Below are 24,654 nucleotides of genomic sequence, written 5' to 3'. Positions count from 1 at the left end.
ACGTTAACAATCATAAAATATCTCCCTTAGTTCTAGATTTACCACTTCCTTCATTCTTGAAAGAGTTTTTATTTGTTTATTTATTTTGTTTGTAAATGAAACTGTTCAAGTTTTATTGGTTTATATTTTGTTATATCTTTCATCTTTTGTTTAACTTGTTTTGTTTCCTTGTAGTTCTGAACAAAACATACTTTAAAAAAAAATAGTACTACTTTAATCCCTAATTGAGTTGTAGCAACTCCTGGGAATATAATAAACTCTAATATGCTTTGTATTATATGATAATTAAATAAATAAAAATAAACCAACATGGACCTAGGTAAAACCTATAATTAATACTTAATACATTATTTATTGATTTGGTGTTTATTTTGTAGAACTCCATATTTAAACTTATAATTAGAAATCAAACACTGATTTGAGTATACTGAACACTTTATTCTATTTTTACAAATATAAACATATAAAAATAAAGACATTCGTTTGAAAATGCCCTAATAAGGCGAAGCTACTGTCACGAAGTTTTTATTTTTATATGTTTATATTTGTAAAAATAAAATAAAGTGTTCAGTAGACTCAAATCAGTGTTTGATTTCTAATTATAAGTTTTAAGACTTAATAAGTACTATACATAATTACTATATGCAAAGTTCAAAATCAAAGCAAAGTAAAATAATATTTACAAATCAGGAACACTGCGTAATGCTTTATCTAGGGAAATAAAAAATAAGAAGTTAACTTTTGCCTTCAGAGTAAAACAGCATCTAATCAGTCAAATAAATGAGTGCATGACGTATTCAACATAGGTAGATAATTAACATATTTTACGAATAATCCTCAATTCTTTCTTTGGGTTTATGTATAATTTTACATAAAATAAAATATATGAAAAAACACATAAAAATAAAATTGTTCTCAAATAAATAAAAATACAACGTAGAACTGTAGCACACCTACAATCAAGTAAAAAACAACACCAATGAAAAATTAAACAGGATATTTTTGTTGATCGACTGGAAGTTATGGCATTGACAAAGTTGTAGAAAATGTCTTTTGACTATAAGTATTTCTTTGCATGAAGATAAGAAGAGAAATCTTATTGAAAACTGACAAATCTATCTAAAATCTACCAACCTTTGTACTTATACCTTTCATGTGTGAATATGATATATTTATTTCAACGGGGACGAAGCAGTTAATAATACGAAAGTCTGGGCATTTACAGAGCTTATGTGAGTTTAAGGTGATCTTAATTTAATCGGCAAGTTGTACTTAGTATGTGTTGCAACCTAGAAAGGTATTTTTAAATCAATAATTGAAAGCTCGTACTGTTGAATTTAGTACTGGGAAATTATTATCACGTTGCCTATATTTATAAAAGGCATTATAAAACAATACGGATTTAAAAATAACTCGTTATAAGGAATTGTCAAATTTAAAATACGGGCGCGCAATGAATAAATAAACATGAACTTTGTGCGCGTGCGCATTCGTGCAAGTGTACGCTTCTGACTTGGAAGAGAATTTGTGGTTAAAGTATCGATAAAAGCTTTTAAATCCAAATGAGAGATAATTGTTTTAAAGGAAAAATCAAATCCTGTAAGATTGATATATTAGTCTTGATTTTAAGTTACAATACAAATAATGATATTTGAACGTTTAAAGTTATTAAATGTAAGCGGCTTTCGGTAGCCATCTTGAAAAGGAACAAAGCTTCTGATGTGCAGTTTATCTGTTTATCATTTTAAAATTGTGCATTTTTTCACTGTAAATAAATTTGTATGATCGGGATATGTGCGAATCATTCTTCCACATGTGTACATAGCCATGGCCGCGACGAGGAAATTGCAAGGTAAGATCGAAACCTGCTGTCAGGTTAAGGTTTGCCCCATATTTTTGCGGTTGTCGAATCTTGCAGAATACAATTATATTCCCATTCTCCTCGTTCTTTAATCCTTTTAAACGAAGAAAACATGTTCTTTTTTATTTATTCCGCTATCTTTAGTAATTTTAATACAGAAAATCAGAGTTTTGACGACGCTGTCAGTGGCTAAGCGAACTCGCCAGATCGCCGTAAATAGCGCGTTCCGGCTGCACTAGGCGGTATAGGTAATGTTATCATGTTTGACGCGCGCAGAGGAAACTCGGAAACGGCAATCGTCGTTCTAGATAATCTACATTAATATTATTATAAAAACTTTAAGAGGTTATTGCGTGTGATGTTTCAGGTGAAATAGATCGCTGTTTAAAGAAAGTAACGGAGGGTGTAGAAACGTTCGAAGATATTTGGCAAAAGGTGCACAATGCCACCAACAGTAATCAGAAGGAGAAATACGAAGCGGATCTCAAGAAAGAGATTAAGAAACTGCAGAGGCTACGCGACCAAATTAAGTCGTGGATTGCTTCCGGGGAGATTAAAGACAAAAGCACCCTGTTCGACTATAGAAAACTTATTGAAACGGTAAGGGGGCTCATTTGGCGGTCGATCGTCGATAGATAAGCATCGTGCTCGTCCGGCACGGTAGCGTAATGTTTAATTTCCGTTTCAGCAAATGGAGAGGTTCAAGGTAGTGGAGAGGGAAACCAAGACCAAGGCCTATTCCAAGGAGGGGCTCGGGGCGGCCCAGAAGCTGGATCCCGCGCAGAAGGAGCGCGAGGAGATCTCCTTCTGGCTCATCACGTCCATCGACGCTCTCAACTTGCAGGTGCGTTGCGTTCGCGGGATTCGCGCGTCGCTCGGCCGCCACTCGCACGCGCGCCGCCCTCATTAACGACCGCCTTTCTGTTACAGCTCGACCAGTTCGAATCCGAAATAGAATCCATACTGGTCAGTAAAAAGAAGAAACTAGATAAAGAGAAACAGGACCGAATGGAAGAATTAAAGAATAAAGTGGAAAAGCACCGGTTTCACATTAAAAAGTTGGAAACACTGCTGCGGATGCTGGACAACATGTCGGTGGAGGTGGACAAAGTAAGTTATTCCCGACATTGGCGGGGAGAATATCAGTGGCAGCGCGTAATGCAGACCTTTACTTCCCAGATCCGGCGGATCAAGGACGACGTGGAGTACTACGTGGAGTCCTCGCAAGACCCGGACTTCAACGATAACGACTACATATACGACGACATTATCGGCATCGACGAGATCGAGCTCTCCGGCACCGGCCTTCCCTCCTCCACCAACACGGACAGCGACGGCAGTCCCGGCTCGCCCGCCAGCGCCGTCTCAGGTGCGTGCTCCTCTGGCCGCTTTACGCTTCTTTCAACTCGTCTTTCTCTTTCTCACGTACTCGTCTCTTGCAGGGATCAGCCCGGTGGCGTCGCCGATTCCCAACCCGCTCGACCGCTCGGCCGACTCGGTGGATCTCATGGAAAAGAAGAAAAAGATGGAAGATATCATCTCCAAAGTGAGTGGGTTCGAGTTGTTCTGTCATTGCACCGCCCGAGTGCCTCAGCCGACAGTGTGATCTTGCGAGTATCGTCCTATACCCGTTATAGTTTACCGAGCGTCTCTTTTTGCAGCCGGTGAAGCCGACGGCCGTGCGGGCGGTGAGCAGCAGCTCCAGCAGCGGCAGCAGCGCTCCCGAGGGCCACACGCCCCCCAAGGGCGCGCCCGCGTCCTCCACGCCCAGCAAGGCCCTGCTGGGCAGCCTGTCGCCCGCCACGCAGGCCTTCATCTCGGGTGAGCATCCCCCGACACTCCTTCCCTCCTCCCTCCCGCCCGCCCGTCCGGGAGTGTATTTACTAATCTGTGTTGGTTGCTTGTGGCCGCAGCTCCCACTAACCCGCCGCCCCCGCCGCCGGGCTGCCCCCCCGCGCCCCCCGCCCCCCTCGCCCAACACCACAACCGTGAGTTCCGCTCGAAGAGAAGTTCTATAACCTTTCGAGTCACTGTAGTATATGTGTGTCCTTTTTGTATTATTCAATGGTGCTGTGTAATTATGTTTTATAGTTTGCAGTAGCAGTAGAGGGTTGTTTGGACTCAGTTGGTCCACCTTAATTTTTAATTTAAACCATATGCATCAAACATTTTTGCTGAACACAAAATAACATCAAAAGCTATTTAAAGATATTTTTCTGAACTTTGTGGACATCATCTAGGTACTTAAACTATGACAATTATAAAAGGTGGATATAGGGGTAGGTAGAGTGGATATGGATTATTTTCTTGTATACTTATGTACACGTTGATCATTCCATTTCCAAGTATTAGTGGAATCTATCATGGCATGTCTTTCTGTTCTCACATCCCGCTATTACAGCACCTTACATTAGTTCTCCTAGCATACGTTGTGTCGCTTTTACATAGTGCGAGAAATGCTACAATAACTTTCCAATACAAAAAAATATAAAAAGTGGCTACTTTACCCACTGTGCAACATTCACTTTTCCTCTGCCCTTTCGTAGATTTTGTTTGTGAAGCTGCATTATTTCCCCTATCAGGCGATGCCTGAAAAAGCATGTCAAAATGTTCCACTCCCCGGGGAGTTCTAGTTAGTTAAGTGTTTGTTTGATTAATATATAGATTGTACATGAATGTTGAATGTGTAAAATACAGACTGCCCCATCCCTGCCGAGTGCAGTTTTTCCAATTCTATTCATATTTAAATTTCGCCGGTATGACGGCCGTGAAAATAACACCCTCACCGATATCCGCATTATTGAACAATAGCTGTTTATTTTGTCACATCTTTGTCAAAATACGGAATTAATCTGTAATTGGCCAATTGAACAGAATTAAAAATACAATTAGATAATATCGTATCGTAAGGTTTCTGGCACGAGTTGGATTTCGCTAGTTGTGGGATATTTTTATTTTTTTCATTTGGTCTTAAAATAGTACAAACATTATAATATATGAGTGTTCTAATATTAACTTGCATCTCATTATCATTAAACTATATATTAATTATCAACATTTTTCAACTATAGTACACTTGAAGTTTACATTTCATCACAACACTAAGGTGGTAATGAAAAAGATCGCAGATAACAAAACATTTTCAATTTCGGGAAGAACCAGAAGATTTGATAAGGGTTCCGACACCGACCCTTCGATTCAATGATATTCGTTGAATCACATCAACGAGTTCTGCGGCTTTGTCTTCTTGCGAAATGACAGCCTTACTTATAATTAAGTTTCATATCCGTGTTCACATTGATTAGAAAAACCTTAGTAAACTTTGTTGAGGAATAACCATTCATTATTTTGTGAACAAACATTACAGTTGACGCACTGCCATAATTTTTGTTTGTTTTAGCATCAATTTGATCCTAGTGTATCCATTTCGTCTCAAAATTAATCTCCTAGTCCTATTCTGCAGAACGGTAAGTTTATTTTTTCCTCTTCAGTAGTCAAAAACAAAATACTACTTCTGCATGAATCTGCACTTACATATCTTCTAATTCATCCCATAAGAGAAACTTTCCTTGCTATCTTCTTCGTCATATTCTGGGAAAAGGTCAGCCTAGAATCTATGATAATCCCCAAATATTTCATCTCTTTCACCTCCTTCAATATTTCTTCATCCATCACTATTGTTGGTGAAATAGGTATTTTTCTATTTCCTACGCTTGTAAACTTAGTTTTATTTGTATTTAGCTTAAGTTTATTCTTCTTGAACCGTATTTTAATATTTTTAAGGTGGAATTTTTTAATTGTTTATTATTATTGAGATATATACTAGTGCATCATAAAGAAGATAATAAATAGTATAGGCCCAAGAACTGATCCCCGCGGTACTCCCAATGAAATCAGCGTCAAAGTCAATCAAGCAATCAAAGTCTTCCGTGCGATTGGTTTGCTTCATGCATGGTCAGTCTCCGCCCGTCTCTATCCTCGGCTCGTCTCTTCAACTCGGGGTATCCACTACAACGCATGTCGAAGATAATCTGGTCTGTAATTTGTGCCTTCGCACATGCCCTCCGCAATCGTAAGAAGCAGGCCTGGGGGTTTTATGTAATGGCCTATCCATTCGGCTCGCTGTTGCGCAACTTTATTGAGCGAGCACCTGGACTGTTTAATACCTCGGTGTTCCCGACATGTTCCCCAACATGCGCCTGTAGCACCACATCTCAAACGCCTCCAGCCGCCCCCGTTCTGCCTGTCCGACTGTCCACGTTTCGCTTCCATACGATAGTATGCTCCAGACCAGAGTTTTAATGAAGTTTTTTCTTGTTTTTGAGCATATATTATTAGATTAAAAAATCTTAGATTTCTTATTGAATGCTATTCTCGCTTGTTTTATCCGGCTGACTATTTCTGATTTTGATCGACCATCCTAAGTAATTTTGCTGCCCAAATAAACAAAGACAGTCAATAAGACTATCGGATAGAATATCTCCAATTTAGTCTGATATCCATTACTTTCAATATTCTGTGAACCATTTTCAAGCAATTCCATGTATCCCAATTTTCTTAAGTTTTAAAATAATTATTTCTTTTAAAATCTAAAAATACTGAAATTGTGTATTTATTTTATTTACTATGGAAATCATACAGTCTTTTTAATAAACACAAGGTACGAGATAACAATTAAAAAAAGTAAGATCAATTACAGATTTCACATTAATTTATTATGAATACAGAAGGAGAGGGGAAAAAAAGAAATATTATAAAAATGCAATTAAAAGTACACAAAAGCTTTTACCTCTTCCAATCTGCCTTCCAATCTTCTATTACAAAATGAAGGGCCATTTCACACGAGTGATTATACCCAAATCCACTCTCTTTCCAAAAATGCTACAAGCTGGTTTTTTACAATATATTCCTAAATTTGTTCATACTTAGGCAGAGTATTTATTGATCTTATTTAAATCTTCACATTCACAGTGTAAGCTCATCTAAAATCAAATAAAACCATAAGTAGAATATTATAAAACATTATTTTTTGTATTTATAAAATACTCAGAGTAATAATGCGCCAAGCTATAAAGGAGCCCAAATGTAGGAAAACCATTCTATAACTATTGGGTATTAAGTTAGCTACAGTTCGCAGCAAAACAATGGGCCGTACTCAGGTCGAGAATTGCCAAATGGATATTAATTTGCATTGTAAATATTTTTTAATATGTACGTGTATTTATTATTGCAGGGTTATTCCAATTTATATTTCTATAATTCGCCTATATTTATTTTATAAAACTTAAAATACATGCGTGTGTTTATTTTATTTATTTATTTATTCATTTTATTCACAATATACTTATGTTACATTTATTGAGACATAAATCCCAACTCCATGAAACCAAACCGTCCGTCACATCTCCGAAATGGCGAGTCGTAGCGGCCTGAAATTTGGACACGTCATTTTAGATGTGATTTCAAGGTTAATATTGCTATTTTCGAGCAAAATTTGAATCGACCTCTACTCCATAAAATCTTAAACTTTTTTTCGGCCCCGTCATATTGCCCGTAATTATAACTGTCATTATCAACAGTAAACATACTTTAATTCACAAATTTATCTCCTAAATTGAGAAAAAATAGTATCTGAAGTAAATATGTTGATATAAGGAAAGTTTTTAAGCAACATAATACACGTGTCGGGACAATAAATGCCAAAAATCAATGTAAATCATGGGAAAATATTCGAAATCAATTACCTGTAAAAATTGACTCCTTTAACACCTTTGACGCTCCTACTGCTGCAATCAAACATACTGCAATTCACCATAGTTGATTTTTATTTATTATAATGTAAATATCAAAGTTATTTACAAACATAGCCAAGCATATTGACAAAAGCATCCGATCGAACCGTTGTGTTTATGTTGTCAAACAAAACAAAATGACCACCAATTGTTTGCTAACCAACATCGCTTGCGTTCTATGAAACATAGTGATAGGGCTTCTCTACAGGTTCACGCATTATTACTCTGAGATAAAATACGAAATATTTATATTTACTTTTTTGACAAATATTATTTGATGCCAGTTATGAAGAGATCTCACTTTAAAAAAAAAATTGTAGTTTCTAACTTGTTACAGAAACCCGAAGATATATTATATTATAAGTATTATATTGGGCTGTAAATTTCTAAATCAAAAATAAATAAATAATAATTTGAGTGGTAATGATTTAAAACTGTTAAAATTCTAATTTGGTGTTTATTATGTGCGGTATAAAATAACATAATGTAAGTTAACCGCTCGCTTGCACGATGACAGAGTAGGGGGATGCAAAATCTACCCCAACTGCCGAGCATTTTTCTGCGTGCACTGATTTTTACTTATAAGTATATTAATACTTGCATATTTATTTATTTATATATACGCTCAATGGGCATTTTTAAGGACATATGTATACATAGAAAATTATTATAAAAGAAAGTAGAAAGACACAGTGGTATATAGTAGACTCGGTGGGAGTGGAAGCGGGAGAGAGGTGTTTATAATTGGATTTGATGAATCAATCAGTGATTACGATCATCATACGTGAAAGAAGACAACTTGTTATCAAAGAAATCAAGACTGGTATGTTTGTTGGCAGACCTGAGAATTCTGGGCATAGGGGAATGAAAACCATAGTTAGTTCTATGATTATCGGTATGAAAAAGTAAGTTTTGTCTGAAGTTTCTAGTTGGGATATTTAATTCTATCGAGCTCAGTAGTTCAGGCGCATCAAAGAGTGAGTTGAGAATTTTAAATATGACTAGAAGGTCGGATTTATTTTGATGGTCTTGAAGAGAAGATATATTTAAGCTAGTTTCTAACTCATACATATATTGGTCTCTGGATAAGCCCAACTTCCAGCTTCTATCATAATATGGAGACCGGATAACAGAGGAATACTCTAGGTGCCGGCGAACTAGGGAACAGAAGACAGTTTTAAGGGTATTGATATTTTTTAAGTCAGTTGTGCTTCTGTTAATAAAAATCCAAGGAGTTTTAAGGATTTATTGATAACATGTTCAATATGAGAGAGGCAATGAAAGATCTATTATCGACTACGTAGTCATTGACTCTAGATTGAAGCCTGTGACAGTTGATATGCGGGGGTGTACATAGGAGCTGAAATGGAAACAGATCACTTCTTGGTGGTATCAAGAGTAATCTTGTTTCAAGGATGGCGGTCCAAGACCCGCAAAATGCAGGCACCTTCTAGAGTCAAAGTTGAAAAACTCCAAAATGATTGCATAAAAGATAATTTTCAAAGGGCCGTAAATCTTAAGACTGATAGATGAATGTGTGGAAAATATGAGTATTGATGTAATTTGGGAATGTTTGAAAAACGGTATGTGTGAATCAGCGATGGAAGTATGCGGCATAACGATACAAGGAAGAAAGAAAGGTTATGCTTGGTGGGACGATGTAATAAAAAAAATAGTGCACAAAAAGAAGGAAGCGTGATTAAATCTGCTGACAGTGAATAAAGCGGTTGGTAGTACGCAGAATTAAAAAGCATATATTATGAATGTAAGAAGAGAGTGAAATAAGGTGTGTGTGAACGAAAGAAATTGTTGAAAGAAAGAGAGGGAATCAAAATGACCGAGAGCTTCCAAGAAAATATATAAATATATTTGGAAAGCGGTAAAAAATTCCCGAAACAGTAATGAAAGTGGATGTATGACAGTTATAAAAGGAAAAGATAAAAAAATGGTGACGAATAATAGTGGAATGAAAACGAGATAGAACGAGGTGTATGAAACACATACAGGAAATATAAGCACTGCAGCACCTCCTCAACTAAGTTTAAATGCAGATGGTGGTACGACAGAGATAAGAATGGAAGAAATAAGAAGTGCTGCCAAATATATGAAGAATGGAAAAGCGCATGGTTTTGATAATGTTGCTACAGAGTTTATAAAGGCGGGTGGTGAAGTAATTTTTATATGGCTGCACAAGCTTTTGAACCGATGTTTAGAAGAGGAATACACTCCTCCAGACCGGAGAAGGGCTGTTGTTATGCCTCTATACAAGGGTAAAGGTTCAAGGGTGGAATGCGGAAATTTTAGAGCAATCAGCTTTTTGAGCGCTGTTGGCAAAATGTATGGAAGAATACTGATCGAGAGAGTAAGAAAAGTTACAAAGGATAGAGTGTGGGATATTCAGAGCGGTTTTATGAATAGAAGAGTATAATAATAATGTTTGGATAATTTGTATAGTGCCATTTTTGCGAAAATCACCTCAAGGGCGCTGTACAATAAATAAATATCCCAACACGTCTTGCTGCTACAGAGCGTATGGACGGTTGGGATTCTAGTTCCTCGTCTCCAAATATGATATATTACAATTATGATATATATGAGCTAGATAACAGAACGTCTTGCAGCTACAGAGCGCATGGACAATAAAAAATCTAGCCCCTATTTACATTTGTATGTATGGATCAAATCTTTGCTTTACGAAACACGACAGATAAATTTCTTGCTAAAAACCAAAAGCTTTTCTGTGCATTTGTCGATCTGCAAAATGCGTTCGATAGAGTTGACAGAAAAATTATGGAAGGTGTTATCGGAGTATGGAGTGAGCGGAAATCTGACACAAGCTATTGCTTCTCTGTATAAAGACAGCACAGCATGTGTTAGGGTAAACGGATCATACACATCGTGGTTTGACATTCATAAAGGAGTGAAGCAGGGATGTGTGATGTCACCATGGTTGTTCAACGTGTATATCAATAACTGCATGAAAGAACTGAAAGGCTTAAGAATGGGAGCTAAAATGGGTGATTTAAATGTCAATTGTATTTTGTATGCTGACGATGCCGTACTTCTTGCTAACAACAAAGAGGAACTGCAATTCTTGGTAACAACGGTCTACGATGTATGCAAGGGAAACGATTTGCTGATGAATGTCGATAAATCGAATGTAATGGTTTTTGAAAGAAATGAATGTATGATTAAATGTGAAATCACTGTGAATGGAGTTATACTAAAACAAGTAGAGGAATTTGCGTATCTGGGAAGTATTTTTACTAGGGATGGAATGACTGAGAAAGATATTGAAAGGAGGGTGAGTGCCGGGAACAGAGTGAACGGTGCACTTAGATCAACCTTGGCAAATAAATGTTTGTCGCAAGAGTCAAAATTAGCAGTTCACAACGGAGTCCTGGTCCCGACCCTTATGTATGGGAGCGAAGTATGGACTTGGTAAAACAGGGATGAAAGTAGGCTGAATGCTATCAAAATGCGATCTTTCAGGCGAATGTGTGGTAAAACTATGTACGATAGATGCACAAATGTTAAGATCCGTACATTATGTAAGGCTGAGACGAGCATTATCAACAAAATCAAGAAAGGAGCTCTGTGCTGGTTTGGACATGTAGAATGAATGGACAGGCGTTCTATCCGTGATTGTTTGTTTATGTTCAATATGAGTTGTAAAAGAAAGTTTAGTGTCAAGTATAATACCCAAATCTCGTATACTAGACACACGGATGATAATATTTCATCGTTCAGTGAGTAGTCGTATATGATTGGATTTTCCAGATGAAAAAATCTCATAACCTCGCACTTACTTAAGTTGAGATGGATTATTGGATGAGCACCAGGTGCTAAAAAAACAGTAAATCAGATTGTAATAGTGAACAATCGGAATGGTTGTCAATCTGTTGGAGAATCTTAGTGTCATCAGCAAACAGCCAAATTGATGAAGTAAAAAAACATTTTTTTAGATCATTTCTGAATATATTGAATAGCAAAGGAGCGAGGTGAGCACCTTGCGGTACACCCGGAGATATATTAATGCTGTTTGAGGTGGAATTATTTACCCGTACAAACTGTTTCCTTTCACCGAGATGTGACAATAAAAATGGATTATGAATTTCAAACTAAGAAAGTTTGGTCACCAGCATTTGGTGATCGACCTTGTCAAAAGCTTTGGAAAAATCGGTATAAATCACATCAAATTGTTTATTTTTCTCCAGACCCCTAAATATGGTATCGGTAAAAGACAAGAGATTGATCATGGTGGATTTACCAGACCGAAAATTAATTTACCTGACCGAAAGTAATTTTACGCATTGATATTGCTTGGAATAATTAAGATATGTGAGATAGAATTGAGATTGGTATAGACCAATAGTGTTAGTGACATCCGATTTGTTTCCAGATTTATAGATAGGTGTAATAAAAGATGATTTCCAAGCTACTGGAAAGTCACCGGATTGAAGCGATAGATAGGGGTAGTTGGGGCTTTTTACTAAACAAATATATTCAAATATCATTTAAATTCATTTTAAAGCAACTATTCCTATGCCACGAAGCGCTAAAACCTTTTTATTTTAAATATATATATCTAAGTAGATTGGAGAGCGATAAATATATCGTCGGTCGATATATTATGGCAACAACTAAGGTCAACTGTATTGTGGTAGTCGAATGTTGGGACAATTAGAAGAGTATAAGGTTGAAAAGTGGGAGGCGAGAATATTAACCATGTCTCGTTCATTGTTAGCAGACTGATTTCCAAACACCACACTGGAAGGAAGTCCATTTTCTTTCAGTTTCTGAGAAACAAATTGCCAGAATATTTTAGGATTTGTTTAGGTCATTCTCTGTAGCGTAACATGTCCGTGATTCGATTTTAGCCAGATAGCGGATGTGGGAAAAGATATTATTCAGCACCAGTTTGCTTAAAGATTAAACATTTTAATTTAAAATACCTCAAGGGCGCTTTACATAGTGATTCTATTGTTAAATTAATTTAATTGAAGCTTTTAAATTTGTAATTTAATTAAAACCATTTATTTTGTTTTCACATGCTACGGATTTATTCAAATGATTTAGAAAACAAGTGGGTTTTAAGTTTTTTCCAAAATATCACTTCACTTTCACAGCCTCGCACCTTTGCTGGGAGAGCATTCCATGCCATAGGGCCTGCGACCGCAAATGCGCGTTCACCAAATTTAGTGCGCTGTTTGCGTAGAGGTATAATAACTTTTCCTCTCGCCGTAGACGTAGCTGATCTAAGCGTGAGACGCCTGTCAGCTAGTTCATCTGGAATGCATAGTTCCCTTAGATATTCCGGAGCAGAGTTGTGCAGTGACTTATACATAAGCCAACAGAGTTTGTATTCGACCCTCTGTGGAAAACGTAGCCAGTGTAGTTCCCGAAGAAGTAGTGGAGTGATATGACTGAACTTAGAGATTCCGAAAATAGGTCTCGCTGCGGCATTCAATACAGATTGTAGGCGAGTCATTTTGTTCATTGGTAGACCTGCATAGATACCATTACAATAATCGACTCTAGACACTACAAACGCGTTTATTAATTGACAGGCGGCATCAACTGGCAAATTTTTGCATATGCATTTAATTTGTCTCAGCTGATAGAAGCATGAACTTATCTTTCTACTAATTTGAGCGTCAAGAGAAAGGTCAGAATTGAGTAAAACTCCCGGTAGTTTAATGGTGGGTAAAGCGGTACTCCCTACATTGGGTAGAGCCGTATCCTGGATCAAATTCTGTCGTCTGGCTGAAGCCACCCACAGTTGTTCAGTTTTTGATGGGTTTGATGTTAGTCTGTTTTCAGCCATCCAGTTTCCTATTTTCTTGATGCATCCATCAATTAAATTGACAAGCACACTTCTCTCGCCTGGTTTGCAATAAAAATAAATCTGCGTATCATCTGCATAGCACCACACACACATTCAACCACATTTGACTACAATCCACATTCTTTGATAATGTTCTCTATATGTTTAGTGTAAAGGAGATAGAGGAGTGGTCCGAGTACTGACCCTTGAGGCACTCCTGCAGACGGATGATGGATGATATTAATTTGTGGGGGCCTAAAGTCCACATTAATAAAAAAAAATATTTTATGGCGCAGATCTGCGTGTACCGACATTGATAGCCGAGAACCGAGCGGTTAATTCACGTTAAATCTAATTGTTGATAACGACTAGTAAGGATTCGATTGTTATGCTAGATTTATTTGGCGCATGAATAGTAAAGTTGTATTGCACCACCCACCGCTGTTTCACTCATATTGCCGGAGTTCCGATTCTGTTCTAATTCTCTAGCAATACCCCTTGATACCCCTGATCTACTGAAATTGATTTCATTCTATGTACCACCTAGGTTAAGCAGAACATCTACAATATTTTATTGTCGAAATTCTCGAACGGTAGCTCAATATAACTCACCTATTGTTAGATTACAGAATACCGGGAATGAATATGCATCATATTTTGATATATTTAGTTTATCTCTGCCTAACTTAAAAAATAAAGTGACCAACATATTTTTATCAAAAAGAGCAAATCATCTTCAGAAGATTGGGTTGGAATAGTTATAATTTGATTGATTAATGTATTTTATTATTGTATAATTTTTTTTAAATATATATATTTCAAGTAATTAATAATGTGTACAGTACGAGTATATTAATATTTCATACTCGATTTAAAAAAAAAAAAATTTTTTTAAGCACTTTTTATACCACATATATGTAAATGGCAGAAATGCCGTATATAAATAAATAAAAAAATAATTAAAAAAATACATATGTACAGCTGTACACTGCAGCTCTATACTGGACTTGTCACAGTCACAGTCACCGGTCGCAGCAGTCCTCTTAATCACAGAGGGGCAGCACGTGCCCAGTATCTGTGTTGTTTGGATGACAAAACCATAGTCGTGTTTCATAACAAGGCTACGGAAATCTAATGGAGCATTTCTCATAACGATGGCATGAAATAGTCCTCGAGTAATGAACATAGAATATATTTGGGATGCGATTTCACCAAGAAACGCGCTGGCATTATGTGCCGAGATAACTTTAAACTATTAATCCTTTATATAACCACTAATTTTTATTAGTGGTCGAAAACAAAGTTGTTCTATTTATTTTATTATAATGAATAAGTGCACAAAGTTAGTGCTTCGAATATAAAATTTATATTAATCCTTTAATTATTAAACACGAGTAATGTTTTTTTGAAATTTTGTGATAAGCTAGGTTTATATATTTTTATAGGTAAATAAAAAAACAATACTTTTCTTCTCTCTTAAAAAAATCAAGTTTTGAATAAATGCTTATTAAGTTCTAATAAATTTGAAATTAAAAATCGTAAAATCGATTCCATATAGATAGGACACTTGGAATAATTTTTTAGTGTAGCAATATTAATAGAGTATTTTTTAGAGTGGGATCCCAAATATAAAAGGAAGAGTTGACATTGACAGTTGGCAGTTGTCAGTCGGTAGTTTCGGCTTCGCTAAGACAGGAATATAGTTCCACACGAAGGGGAAAGTTGGCACTGTGCCAACCTGTTCAGTCAACAAGTCCCGTTGGATTCGCTCCAAATATATCACAGTCTCAAAACCACTGTCATTGCGAGAATTATAATTTGTGTAATTTCTGGACGAAAATAGCTTTTCATAATAGATAATAATGAATCCGGTTGTCGGTGTGCAGACGTAGTGGAGAATGGCGCGGAGATGAGCCCGCCCGCGAGCCTGCGGCACATGGCCGCCCAGGCCGTGCAGCGTGCCGGGCTGGCGGGAGCGCGCGGCGCGGGCGCGGGGGCGCGCAGCGCAGGCGGCGGCGCGGCGCACATCCCCCCGCTGCTGGGCGTGGCCCCGCTCGGCCCCGAGCCGCTGCAGCCCGACCAGCGCCTGCAGTTCCAGCTCATGGAGGCCGCCTTCTATCACCTACCGCACCCCTCGGACTCCGAGCGCATGCGCACCTACCTGCCCCGCAACCTGTGCCCCACGCCGCCCTACTACAGTCAGGCCATGCTGCCGCACTCGGACACCGTGGACTTCTTCCAGCGCCTGTCCACGGAAACGCTTTTCTTCGTCTTCTACTACATGGAGGGCACCAAGGCGCAGTACTTGGCGGCCAAGGCGCTCAAGAAACAGAGCTGGCGCTTCCACACCAAGTACATGATGTGGTTCCAGCGCCACGAGGAGCCCAAGATCATCAACGAGGAATACGAGCAGGTGAGTACCGAGCGCTTGGTCTCCCGTGCCCCGCCGGCGGCGGCGCCGGTGCCCTAGTAACCGCCCCCTTTCCTCCTGTTGCAGGGCACCTACATCTACTTCGACTACGAGAAGTGGGGGCAGCGCAAAAAGGAGGGATTCACCTTCGAGTACAAGTACTTGGAGGACCGCGACCTGAACTGAGTGCCCCTCGGTGTGCTGACGGCCAATAGACTTATCCCCAACTGTCGATAGTTTTCACTTGTGTAAAAAGTTTATCGAGAAAACGGTTATAAATAATAATTTAAAATATCTGTACAGATCTATTCGTATAGAAATAAATAATAATAAGTAAATACGATCGTGTTGTGATTTTTATCTCTCGCGTAGATAAGTTTTTTATTTGTTATTTTTTATTTATAAAAATTATTATCCTCGATATAATAAAAGGTGTATCGGAAGGAGATGTAGTTTGATTTAATCCAAAGGAGAGGTCAGCGAGACGTTGTTCATTCTAGTGCTTTGGTTTGTGTCCCCCTCTGCCCCTTCCGCCGCCCCGTCCGCGCGGCGCGCCGCCCCCCCCGATCCGTCTGCGCACGCCGCTGGCCTCCTCGGTGTCGTCGTCCTCCCCGCCAGCCTCGCGCCTCCTCTTCCCGCCTCCGCCCCTCTTGTCGGTCAGCTCCTTGAGCTCCTGCAACAATACGGAATGCGGTCAGTAGAGAGTGGAGCCGGCCAGTGCCGCGCCGTGCTGCGACCACTCGCACGAGGTACTTACGATCTTGGTGAGGCGCTGCGCCTCGGCCACCCGTTCCTGGAGGACCATGACCTCGGCTTCCTCGGTCGGGTAGAGTGGCAGCCGCTTCCCGATAAGTTGCTCTATCCGCTGGTACAGCTCCACATCGTACTGGGGGTAAATGGAAAATTTATTTAACAATATTTTGAGTTTGTTCAAATTTTTGTGACTGGATTCACCCCTTCTAGGGAGTTATTAAGATTAACATATTACAACAGAAATGGAGAACAATTTAGAAAAGAAAATACGGAAGTCTAGGCAAGTGTAAATTAAGTAAAAAATAAATAAGTACATTAAGTGTAAATTTGAACATTCATACTTCTTCAATGAAGTTCAGTGGTTTTTTATATCTGTTAATAGACTATCAAATTAAGCAAAAACAAAAAAATATGTCTCAAGTTCTCTTTGTCGAGTAATCCTGATTGGTTATTTGGCTTTCCGGTAACTGGAAATCTATCACCACACTCTTATCATTGGTTGATTTCGCAGAACTAGCAACTTCGTTCGACATTTTTATGTATCGTGTTATCAGCGCTATGAATTTTTCAATATAGTATTTTTGAGATCACTCCGCGGGTGACGCCTCGAGTTCTCTCCCCATTCTCATCTGGCAGTTGTGCTGATTTGTCAGTTGACTTATCGTAAACCGGAAGTTCATCACAACTCTCTTATCGTTGGTTAATTCATAAAAACTAGTAACATCGTTCGAAGTAGTTTGTTTTTATTAAAATAATATATTTTTAAGAAACTCTGCTGTACAATTGAACGCTCCAATTTTTACCGTACGTAAGAAAACATCCAATTTCCCTAGGCATTGCACTTAATTTTTCCATATTTGGATTTTTGCATCTTTAACTTCACTGTTGTAATATGTTATTTAGTATTTACAATTTTGATTTATTTTTTATTAACTATGAGTATACCTATATGTAAAAAAAAAACTTCAGTCAGCATTTCAACCATTTATTATGGTAATTATTTTTTTCTATTTATTTGTTGTATACTACTGTTTATTCTTATTCTTAAGTAAAATTTTATTCAGATCTTTAGACAGACAATTGAATCTCACGTTAATAAACATTTTCATTAAAGAATTATCATAATAAATTGAGAATAAAATTTTATACTTTTCAAACCAATTTGAGGAAGTAATCGAGATGATAACTTCCGGTAGTGACCCGCACCAGAATGACGCAAATCTAGCGGACAATGAGAACGTGGCATTCCCGGTTAATAATGTGGCAGGATCTTTGTTTTATTATTATACTATGTAAAATATCTTCCTCGAGTCCTCCTATTCTAAGGGGGACCGGACTGTGTAGTGTTTACAATTGGAGAATTTTGCAGAAAAATAATCCTAGGACCTTTGTCCAAATATTGTGTTAATGGGAAGAATATCGACCATGATATTATTTCTCGGCCTTGTTATTTATTCATGTTCATGTTCACGAGCAGGGGATGACGAAAAGTATGAAACCTTCTCCCATTTGTTCTAAATCATTCTCAGTGACAAAATAATCATTTTGCTGAGATGGAAACTCGATAGTAACAAGAACCACTAGTTTCAAAGCAAACAAGCTTCTTTGTCGAGGTTTTTGTAACTAAAAAAAAAAATTGTGATTAAAAACAAAGTTGTTTTATTTATTTTATTATAATGGATAGCCGAAAAATTAGTGCTTCAAATATAAAATTTAAATTTGAATGATAATTAATAATGTTTCATAAAAGTCCCCAGTATGACCGCCTGTTTTCACTAAACATTAATGTTGTAAAATATTGTGTGTTTGCATTTACTGTCACTAATGTCAAATAATCATCGTTTGTGCATGAGATGTATAAATACAGAGGAAGCGATGTATGTAAAGATAGTGATGTGGCGTTCTATCTTCTCTGTCTATTGCCCACTACGGATAATACTGTTTTGTAATTTTCTTTCTGTATAGTATGTTTTTTATGCATATTCTCACATGCGAAAAAATACAATATATACTGTTAAGTGTCCTCGGCACGGGTTACGCACTGAGGACACATTATTTTGAATGTTAAGAATTTTATAAAATGCAAAAAATGAATGAATTAATTAATTAATTAATTAATTATTAATAGGTACTAATAAAATAATGACTGATTATACTGTCGATATTATGAGATGTACATATTTTATATTTAGAAGACACTGAGAAAAATTAATAACCGGGAATGCTAAGAGTCCACGTTCTCTCAGTTGCGTTTCCGTAAGAATTATATATTTTTTTCAGTTTTAATAGAATTTAGTTTTTTCTAATGCTACTAAATATTGAAAATCCCGAAGTTTAAGTTGGTGATCGGTGGCTTCCGAGTGATAATTAAACTCTTCTACATTTACAATGAGGTATGTCCCTATAATTAGATACATGGATACTTTACCAGTTACTCGATAGCATCATAATGACGTATGATTAAACCGACGATGGAACATCAGTAAACCGATGACAGACCGCACACTACACTCGATGGACAAAAGGCGTAAAAGCAAGAACAACACTGATTAATATAGAAATCTCCAGAGGAGAATGAGGAATGAAATTAGCGAGGCAAAGGAGGAACGGATGAAGTGTCAGTGCGAAGAATTGGAACTGCATTTATTTAATAAACGCCCAGAGGGCTTTAAAAATATACGGTTAAAAGTACATAAAGCATTATGGAAAATAACATTAAATAAAATCGTAACGAACACACAATAAATTCTAAAAAAAGAAATAAAGTGAAGATGAGTAGAGAAACACATTAAAAAGAGGAGAATTGAGGGGGTGGCCATTCGATAGATAGGATAGCTGATTCGATTGCAGCAGGAGTGTTGTGGAGCAAGTCCAACAGTTCAGCATAATTATTACAGTTCTGTGGATGCTCACTAGGGGAGGGGAGGATGGTGGGTGAAGTTTGTCCTGCTGTACTCGCACTAGAACATGTGTCTGGTGGTCGTTGTGGGCACACGAATATCACTTTGTGCATTAGAGTGAGGTCAGCAGTTGTCTTTCTGGCGGAGATCAATGATAACCTCAACTCGGACATCAAAGTTTGGTAGCAAATTTCGTCTACAGGTTTACCCTTTTTGAACTGAATGTAGCATAAAAACTTCAGCTGAACTCTTTCCAGGTTAAAAGAGTTGAAGTTGTACATAGGGCTCCAGACCGACGATGCGTATCCCAGTTGTGATCGGACCAGAGCGCAATACAAAGATTTTATTGAAACGATGCTACTAAAATTTGTCGTATTCCGGATAATGAAGCCCAGCATCTGCATTTTGATCGTAATCATAAAACTTTTATACTGCATAAGAGACTAAAAGAATTAAAAGGTACCACATGAAAAACAACTCCATCATGTTTGATCGATGACTCTGATAAATTGATATTAGACTAAAAGAAAATTATGCTTACATGGGAGAAGTATATTCTATATCTGGTTGAGATCCACATTTGTGACATAGGTCATAAAGCAGCATCATTAAATGCAGTGACTACAGACTAATTAGTCTGATAAGTCATGTCCTGAAATCGTTAGGATCACTTTCAGGAGTTTAAAGTTCAGATAGAGATGGCACGGAAGTGCTTTTTCCATATTGGGTATGCGAGTTGTGCGACGCAAATATTGTCATGGTTGTAGAATAATGACGCATGTGATTTTCTTCAACTTAGCACGAGAGCGGTAAGTACAAAAGTATATCCTTTGATATTTTTTTTTGAAACCCGGAAGATAAAGCCTTTACGAAATCTTTTTAAGATCAAATATGTAAAAAAGTCGATGTTGCGTTTTTCACATATCCGTCGTTTTACGATCACATATCACGTATCTTATCAGTATTTCTCTAAGCTGGACTCTCACCCCAGGTATCACAAACTTCAAGCATTAAAATTGTGGTACTATAGAAGAATGCTTAAAATAACACAAATAGACAGAGCTCGCAACGAAGAAGCATTAAGACATATGAAAAAAGAAAGAGAAATGATAAATATACTTAGGACATATAATGCGGGGAGAGAAGTGCAAAATAGTCTATCATATTTGAAGGAAAATGCAGTGTAGCAAGAAGACGTATCTCCTGGCTTAAAAATTGAAGAGAGTGATTCCAGGGTAGCTCTAAATCCTTATTTAGAGCGGTTGCGGACAAAGTGAAAATTGCCACGATAAGAAGAATATTGAATGGGCGTTTATTTCATAACCTCTTCGTGATAAATGATAGTTGAGCTATATCCGGATAAAATACAAATCCAGTCAGGTTAAGGTGGTAAAAGTTGCTATACCTGAGTGACAAAGGTGATGGACTTGCCGGCGCGACCGGCGCGCGCCGTGCGGCCCACGCGGTGGATGTAGTCCTTGCTGTGCATGGGGATGTCCAGGTTCAGGACGACGTCCACGTGCGGGATGTCCAGGCCCCGCGACGCCACGTCCGTGCACACGAGAACGGAGCGGGCGCGAGCCCGGAACTTGGCCAGCGCCGCGAGGCGCTTGTGCTGCGTCATCTGCCCGTGCAGCGGCACGGCGGCCAGCCCCAGCTGGCGCAGCAGCAGCGCACTCCGCAACGTGTTGCTGCACGTGGAGCAGAACACGATGAAGGAGTTGCCGGCCATCTCGTTGAGCACGTGCACCAGGTACACGTCCTTGTACTTGACGGGGATGAAGAGGTAGTATTGCTGCAGTTTCTCCACCGTCTGGTACTTGCTGGAGACCTCCACTTTGGCGGGATCCTGGAGGGAGGCTCGCTGCAACTTCTGCACCTTCTTGGTCATGGTGGCGGAGAACAGGAAAGTGCGGCGCTCTCGAGGGATAACCTTGAGAATTTTGTCCACCTCTACTTCGAAGTCCATGTTGAGAATTCTATCGGCCTCATCCATTACCTTGAACATATTTATTTTTTGTAAATTAACCTTCCCTCGGAATAACTAAGATGTTCACCTCACTCGTGAAAGTTTTAAGTTCGATTCCCGGTGAGACCGCAATAATTGAATGTAACTGTTAAAGCCTAGGAGTTTTACGCAGTAATTCACCACTGGGATATGATCCCCCGCACGTTGTGGTTCTAAACTACTAAGTTCTTTTAGTAGAAATATGCCTATTCAACTTTGGGAGAATGACATCGCCATGTGACTCGGTCAACTCTGCCGCGACATGACAGTTACCTCGCTTGTTCCTCGAGGCATCACATCATATGAATTTCCGCACCTAATGATGCATAGGGCACTACATACACCAATCGCAGCTTATCTTTATCATTTGTTGTCACATGAAGGTAAGATGATCAGTCTTACGCTTCAGGCGCTAGTCCAGACTTTGAAATATTATAGTGTAAAAACATATTTTTAAATAAATATTCCATGTCAACCATGCCAGGAATCGAACCCAAAACCTCTTGCATGGTAGGCGAACGCGCTAACCGCTGCATCACGAGGTTGATTCCTAAAATAAATTAGGCATAAAATAGAATGGCAAACTCACCAGGAATTTGATGGCCTTGAGGTTGAACCCTTTGGTGTTCTCCAGGTGGTCCACGAGGCGGCCCGGGGTGGCGATGAGGATGTGCGGCTTGCGGGACAGCTGCAGCGCCTGCGCCACCATGTCCATGCCCCCCACCACCACGGCGCACTTCACCCCGATGCTGGAGCCTGTAACGAGCCGGGCTGTAATGCGTGTTCGTGCGCGCGCTCGCGCCGGCGGCCTCCACTCCTACACTCGACTCGACTCACCCAGGGCTTCGAACTGCTCCGCGATCTGGAAGGCGAGCTCCCTCGTGGGAGTCAGCACGAGGGCGAAGTAACGCTGGGGGCGCTGCAGTAGCGCCTGCAGGATGGGAAGGGCGAAGGCGCCCGTTTTGCCCGACCCCGTCTCCGCGAGCCCTATCATATCTCTGCCACCGAGCGCCACGGGAAGCGCTTCGCGTTGGATCTTCGACGGAGACTTCCAATTTAAGCTTTCACATGCCTCGCACAGAACATCAACTAAACCCTGTTAAAAAAAAACAGAAAATAAAAACGAAACAACATAACCTAAGTGAAATGTCAAAATTGTCATTTTAACTAACCAAACTTTGCCAAGTAACTTCAGTGTCCTCCTCGGGGATATCTTTATGGTCGATTTCAGTTTTGCTTTCTTTTTCTTCATCGGAACTAACTAATTTATCGTCGTCAGACATTTCAACTTTACTTTATCCGACTGTTGGTGAAAAATGACAACACACGTGTACTGTCACACCGACGCACACACCCTCGCATATACTATTGTAGTATAATATGTATACCTCACGCGCCGTTCACAGTGCATATTCGCTGATGTAAACACAGTTACTTATAAAAACAAACCTAATGTCTATGCTGGATGATTGTCTATGATATAAGAGTATAGTTTGTGGTCTAGGTTCAAATTATTATGATCAACAGTTTTTTGGAATAACAAAGTGAAATTACAATAGGGAAATATCAGTTTAAAAAAAAAAAAAAGTAAGAAAGGTTGATACGAGCTATACATACGTGTCTACGATATTTATGCATTAAAACTACCGATGAAAGTAGTCGAAGGAAAGTAGTCGACTACATTCGATGGGTAAATGTAGTCGATTGAAAGCCCGAATGCAGTAATGTAGTCGAATGAATTCACTCAGAATATTGGGTAGCCTCTTCCCAAGCCAAGGGTAAACATCTTTTCCGACTGAAACTAAATGAAACAGAAAAGCCTTGGTTTTCCAAAGTGATTCTGAACAAGTTTGAGACATCCTCCATATGCAGAATGCGCATTGGGCACTGCTGCAATGGTTCTCACCTGTTCAGAATCCATGTCCGGGATTCTGCCATTTGCGAATGTCAGCTAGATGAGGAAGATTTAAACCATATTTTTTTTGGAGGCCCCATAAATGATTGTTATCCTGATTTCCTATCCGACCTCTCTGATATTAATATCCCATTCCCTATTCATATTCTAACTCTCCTGTCCCCTCGTGTATTTAAAATCCTATGTAAATATGTAGTTGTAAATGGCGTAAAGCTGTAAATATGTTTTATCATTATATGTATATATTATATTAAATACTAACATACTAACTTGTACATATTATATTACTAACACATGGGTATATATGTAAAAAAAAAAATACTAGACACTGGCCAGAACACCCAAGTTGAGATGTGAAAAGGCCATGAAAATACGAAGAAGAAAAAGAAGAATGAATTCACTCGACTACAAATAGACCAATGGGCGAGCTTTACGCCGACTATCGAATGAATTAGTAATTTCCAAACTAATGAATTCACTCGACTACAAATAGACCAATAGGCGTGCGTTAAATTCATTCGACTACAAATAGACCAATGGGCAAGTCTCACGCCGAATATCGAATACATTAGTAATTTCCAAACTAATGAATTCACTCGACTACAAATAGACCAATAGGCGTGCGTTAAATTCATTCAACAACAAATAGACCAATGGGCGAGTCTCACGCCGAATATCGAATGAATTAGTAATTTCCAAACTAATGAATTCACTCGACTACAAATAGACCAATAGGCGTGCGTTAAATTCATTCGACTACAAATGGACCAATGGGCGAGCTCTACGCCGACTACTTTCATCGACTACTTTCATCGCCAACTAATTCGTTATTACGTAATGGGTGCTGGGATCTGGCGGACGCGATAGTTGAAATAAAATGCTTTTGTTTTTTGTAGTTATGTCAGCACAGATAAAATAAAAATGTATATTAATATAATTAATATATAAAGTGCATCATTTTACAATAACAATAAAATAAAGTGACGTTTGTTTATAGGTCAGCTGCTAGCCTATTTGTGTACTTAATAATAATAAAATTTATATTAAATCCATCCGATCTGAAATATCAACACAATAACAGCTGATTGTAGTTTTACATGCGTGACCTAAAGTATATACTCTAATACCCGTATGCAGAGACAAAACTTAAGGTGAGGAAAGTACATTCTAATTTCAAATGCAGAGAAT

At 38.5% G+C, this 24,654-nt stretch overlaps 2 protein-coding genes across 8 annotated transcripts; one reads left to right on the top strand and one right to left on the bottom strand.

Moving 5' to 3' along the window:
- Positions 1-1,459: 1,459 nt before the first annotated feature.
- On the top strand, positions 1,460-16,334 carry Not3 (CCR4-associated factor Not3). 7 transcript variants are annotated; one of them, XM_088234873.1, is made up of 10 exons: positions 1,460-1,599; positions 2,229-2,461; positions 2,550-2,705; positions 2,792-2,971; positions 3,041-3,230; positions 3,304-3,407; positions 3,523-3,682; positions 3,775-3,849; positions 15,367-15,893; positions 15,978-16,334. In XM_088234873.1, the coding sequence occupies exons 1-10, from the start codon at positions 1,563-1,565 to the stop codon at positions 16,074-16,076; spliced, it is 1,761 nt and encodes a 586-aa protein (XP_088090999.1). In that variant the 5' UTR covers positions 1,460-1,562; the 3' UTR covers positions 16,077-16,334. The 7 variants fall into 7 exon arrangements, with proteins under 7 accessions (XP_088090999.1, XP_088090998.1, XP_088091002.1 ...); XM_088234872.1 differs by having other exon boundaries at positions 3,026-3,230; XM_088234874.1 differs by having other exon boundaries at positions 1,468-1,852.
- Positions 16,239-22,933, bottom strand: pths (probable ATP-dependent RNA helicase DDX47). The gene is made up of 6 exons (XM_088234878.1): positions 22,724-22,933; positions 22,389-22,647; positions 22,141-22,307; positions 20,949-21,542; positions 16,648-16,776; positions 16,239-16,563 (listed from the first exon to the last, which is right to left on the bottom strand). Exons 1-6 carry the CDS (start codon positions 22,832-22,834, stop codon positions 16,387-16,389), a joined length of 1,437 nt encoding a protein of 478 aa, XP_088091004.1. The 5' UTR covers positions 22,835-22,933; the 3' UTR covers positions 16,239-16,386.
- Positions 22,934-24,654: the final 1,721 nt, after the last annotated feature.

This window comes from Micrasema longulum, unplaced genomic scaffold (genome assembly GCF_059751315.1).
Source record: "Micrasema longulum isolate JH-2025_06_02 unplaced genomic scaffold, ASM5975131v1 h1tg001296l, whole genome shotgun sequence".
In the NCBI taxonomy this organism is placed as follows: Eukaryota; Metazoa; Arthropoda; class Insecta; order Trichoptera; family Brachycentridae; genus Micrasema; species Micrasema longulum.
The sequence above is the reverse complement of the archived record's forward strand: the minus strand, read 5'-3'. Positions and strand labels throughout refer to the sequence as shown.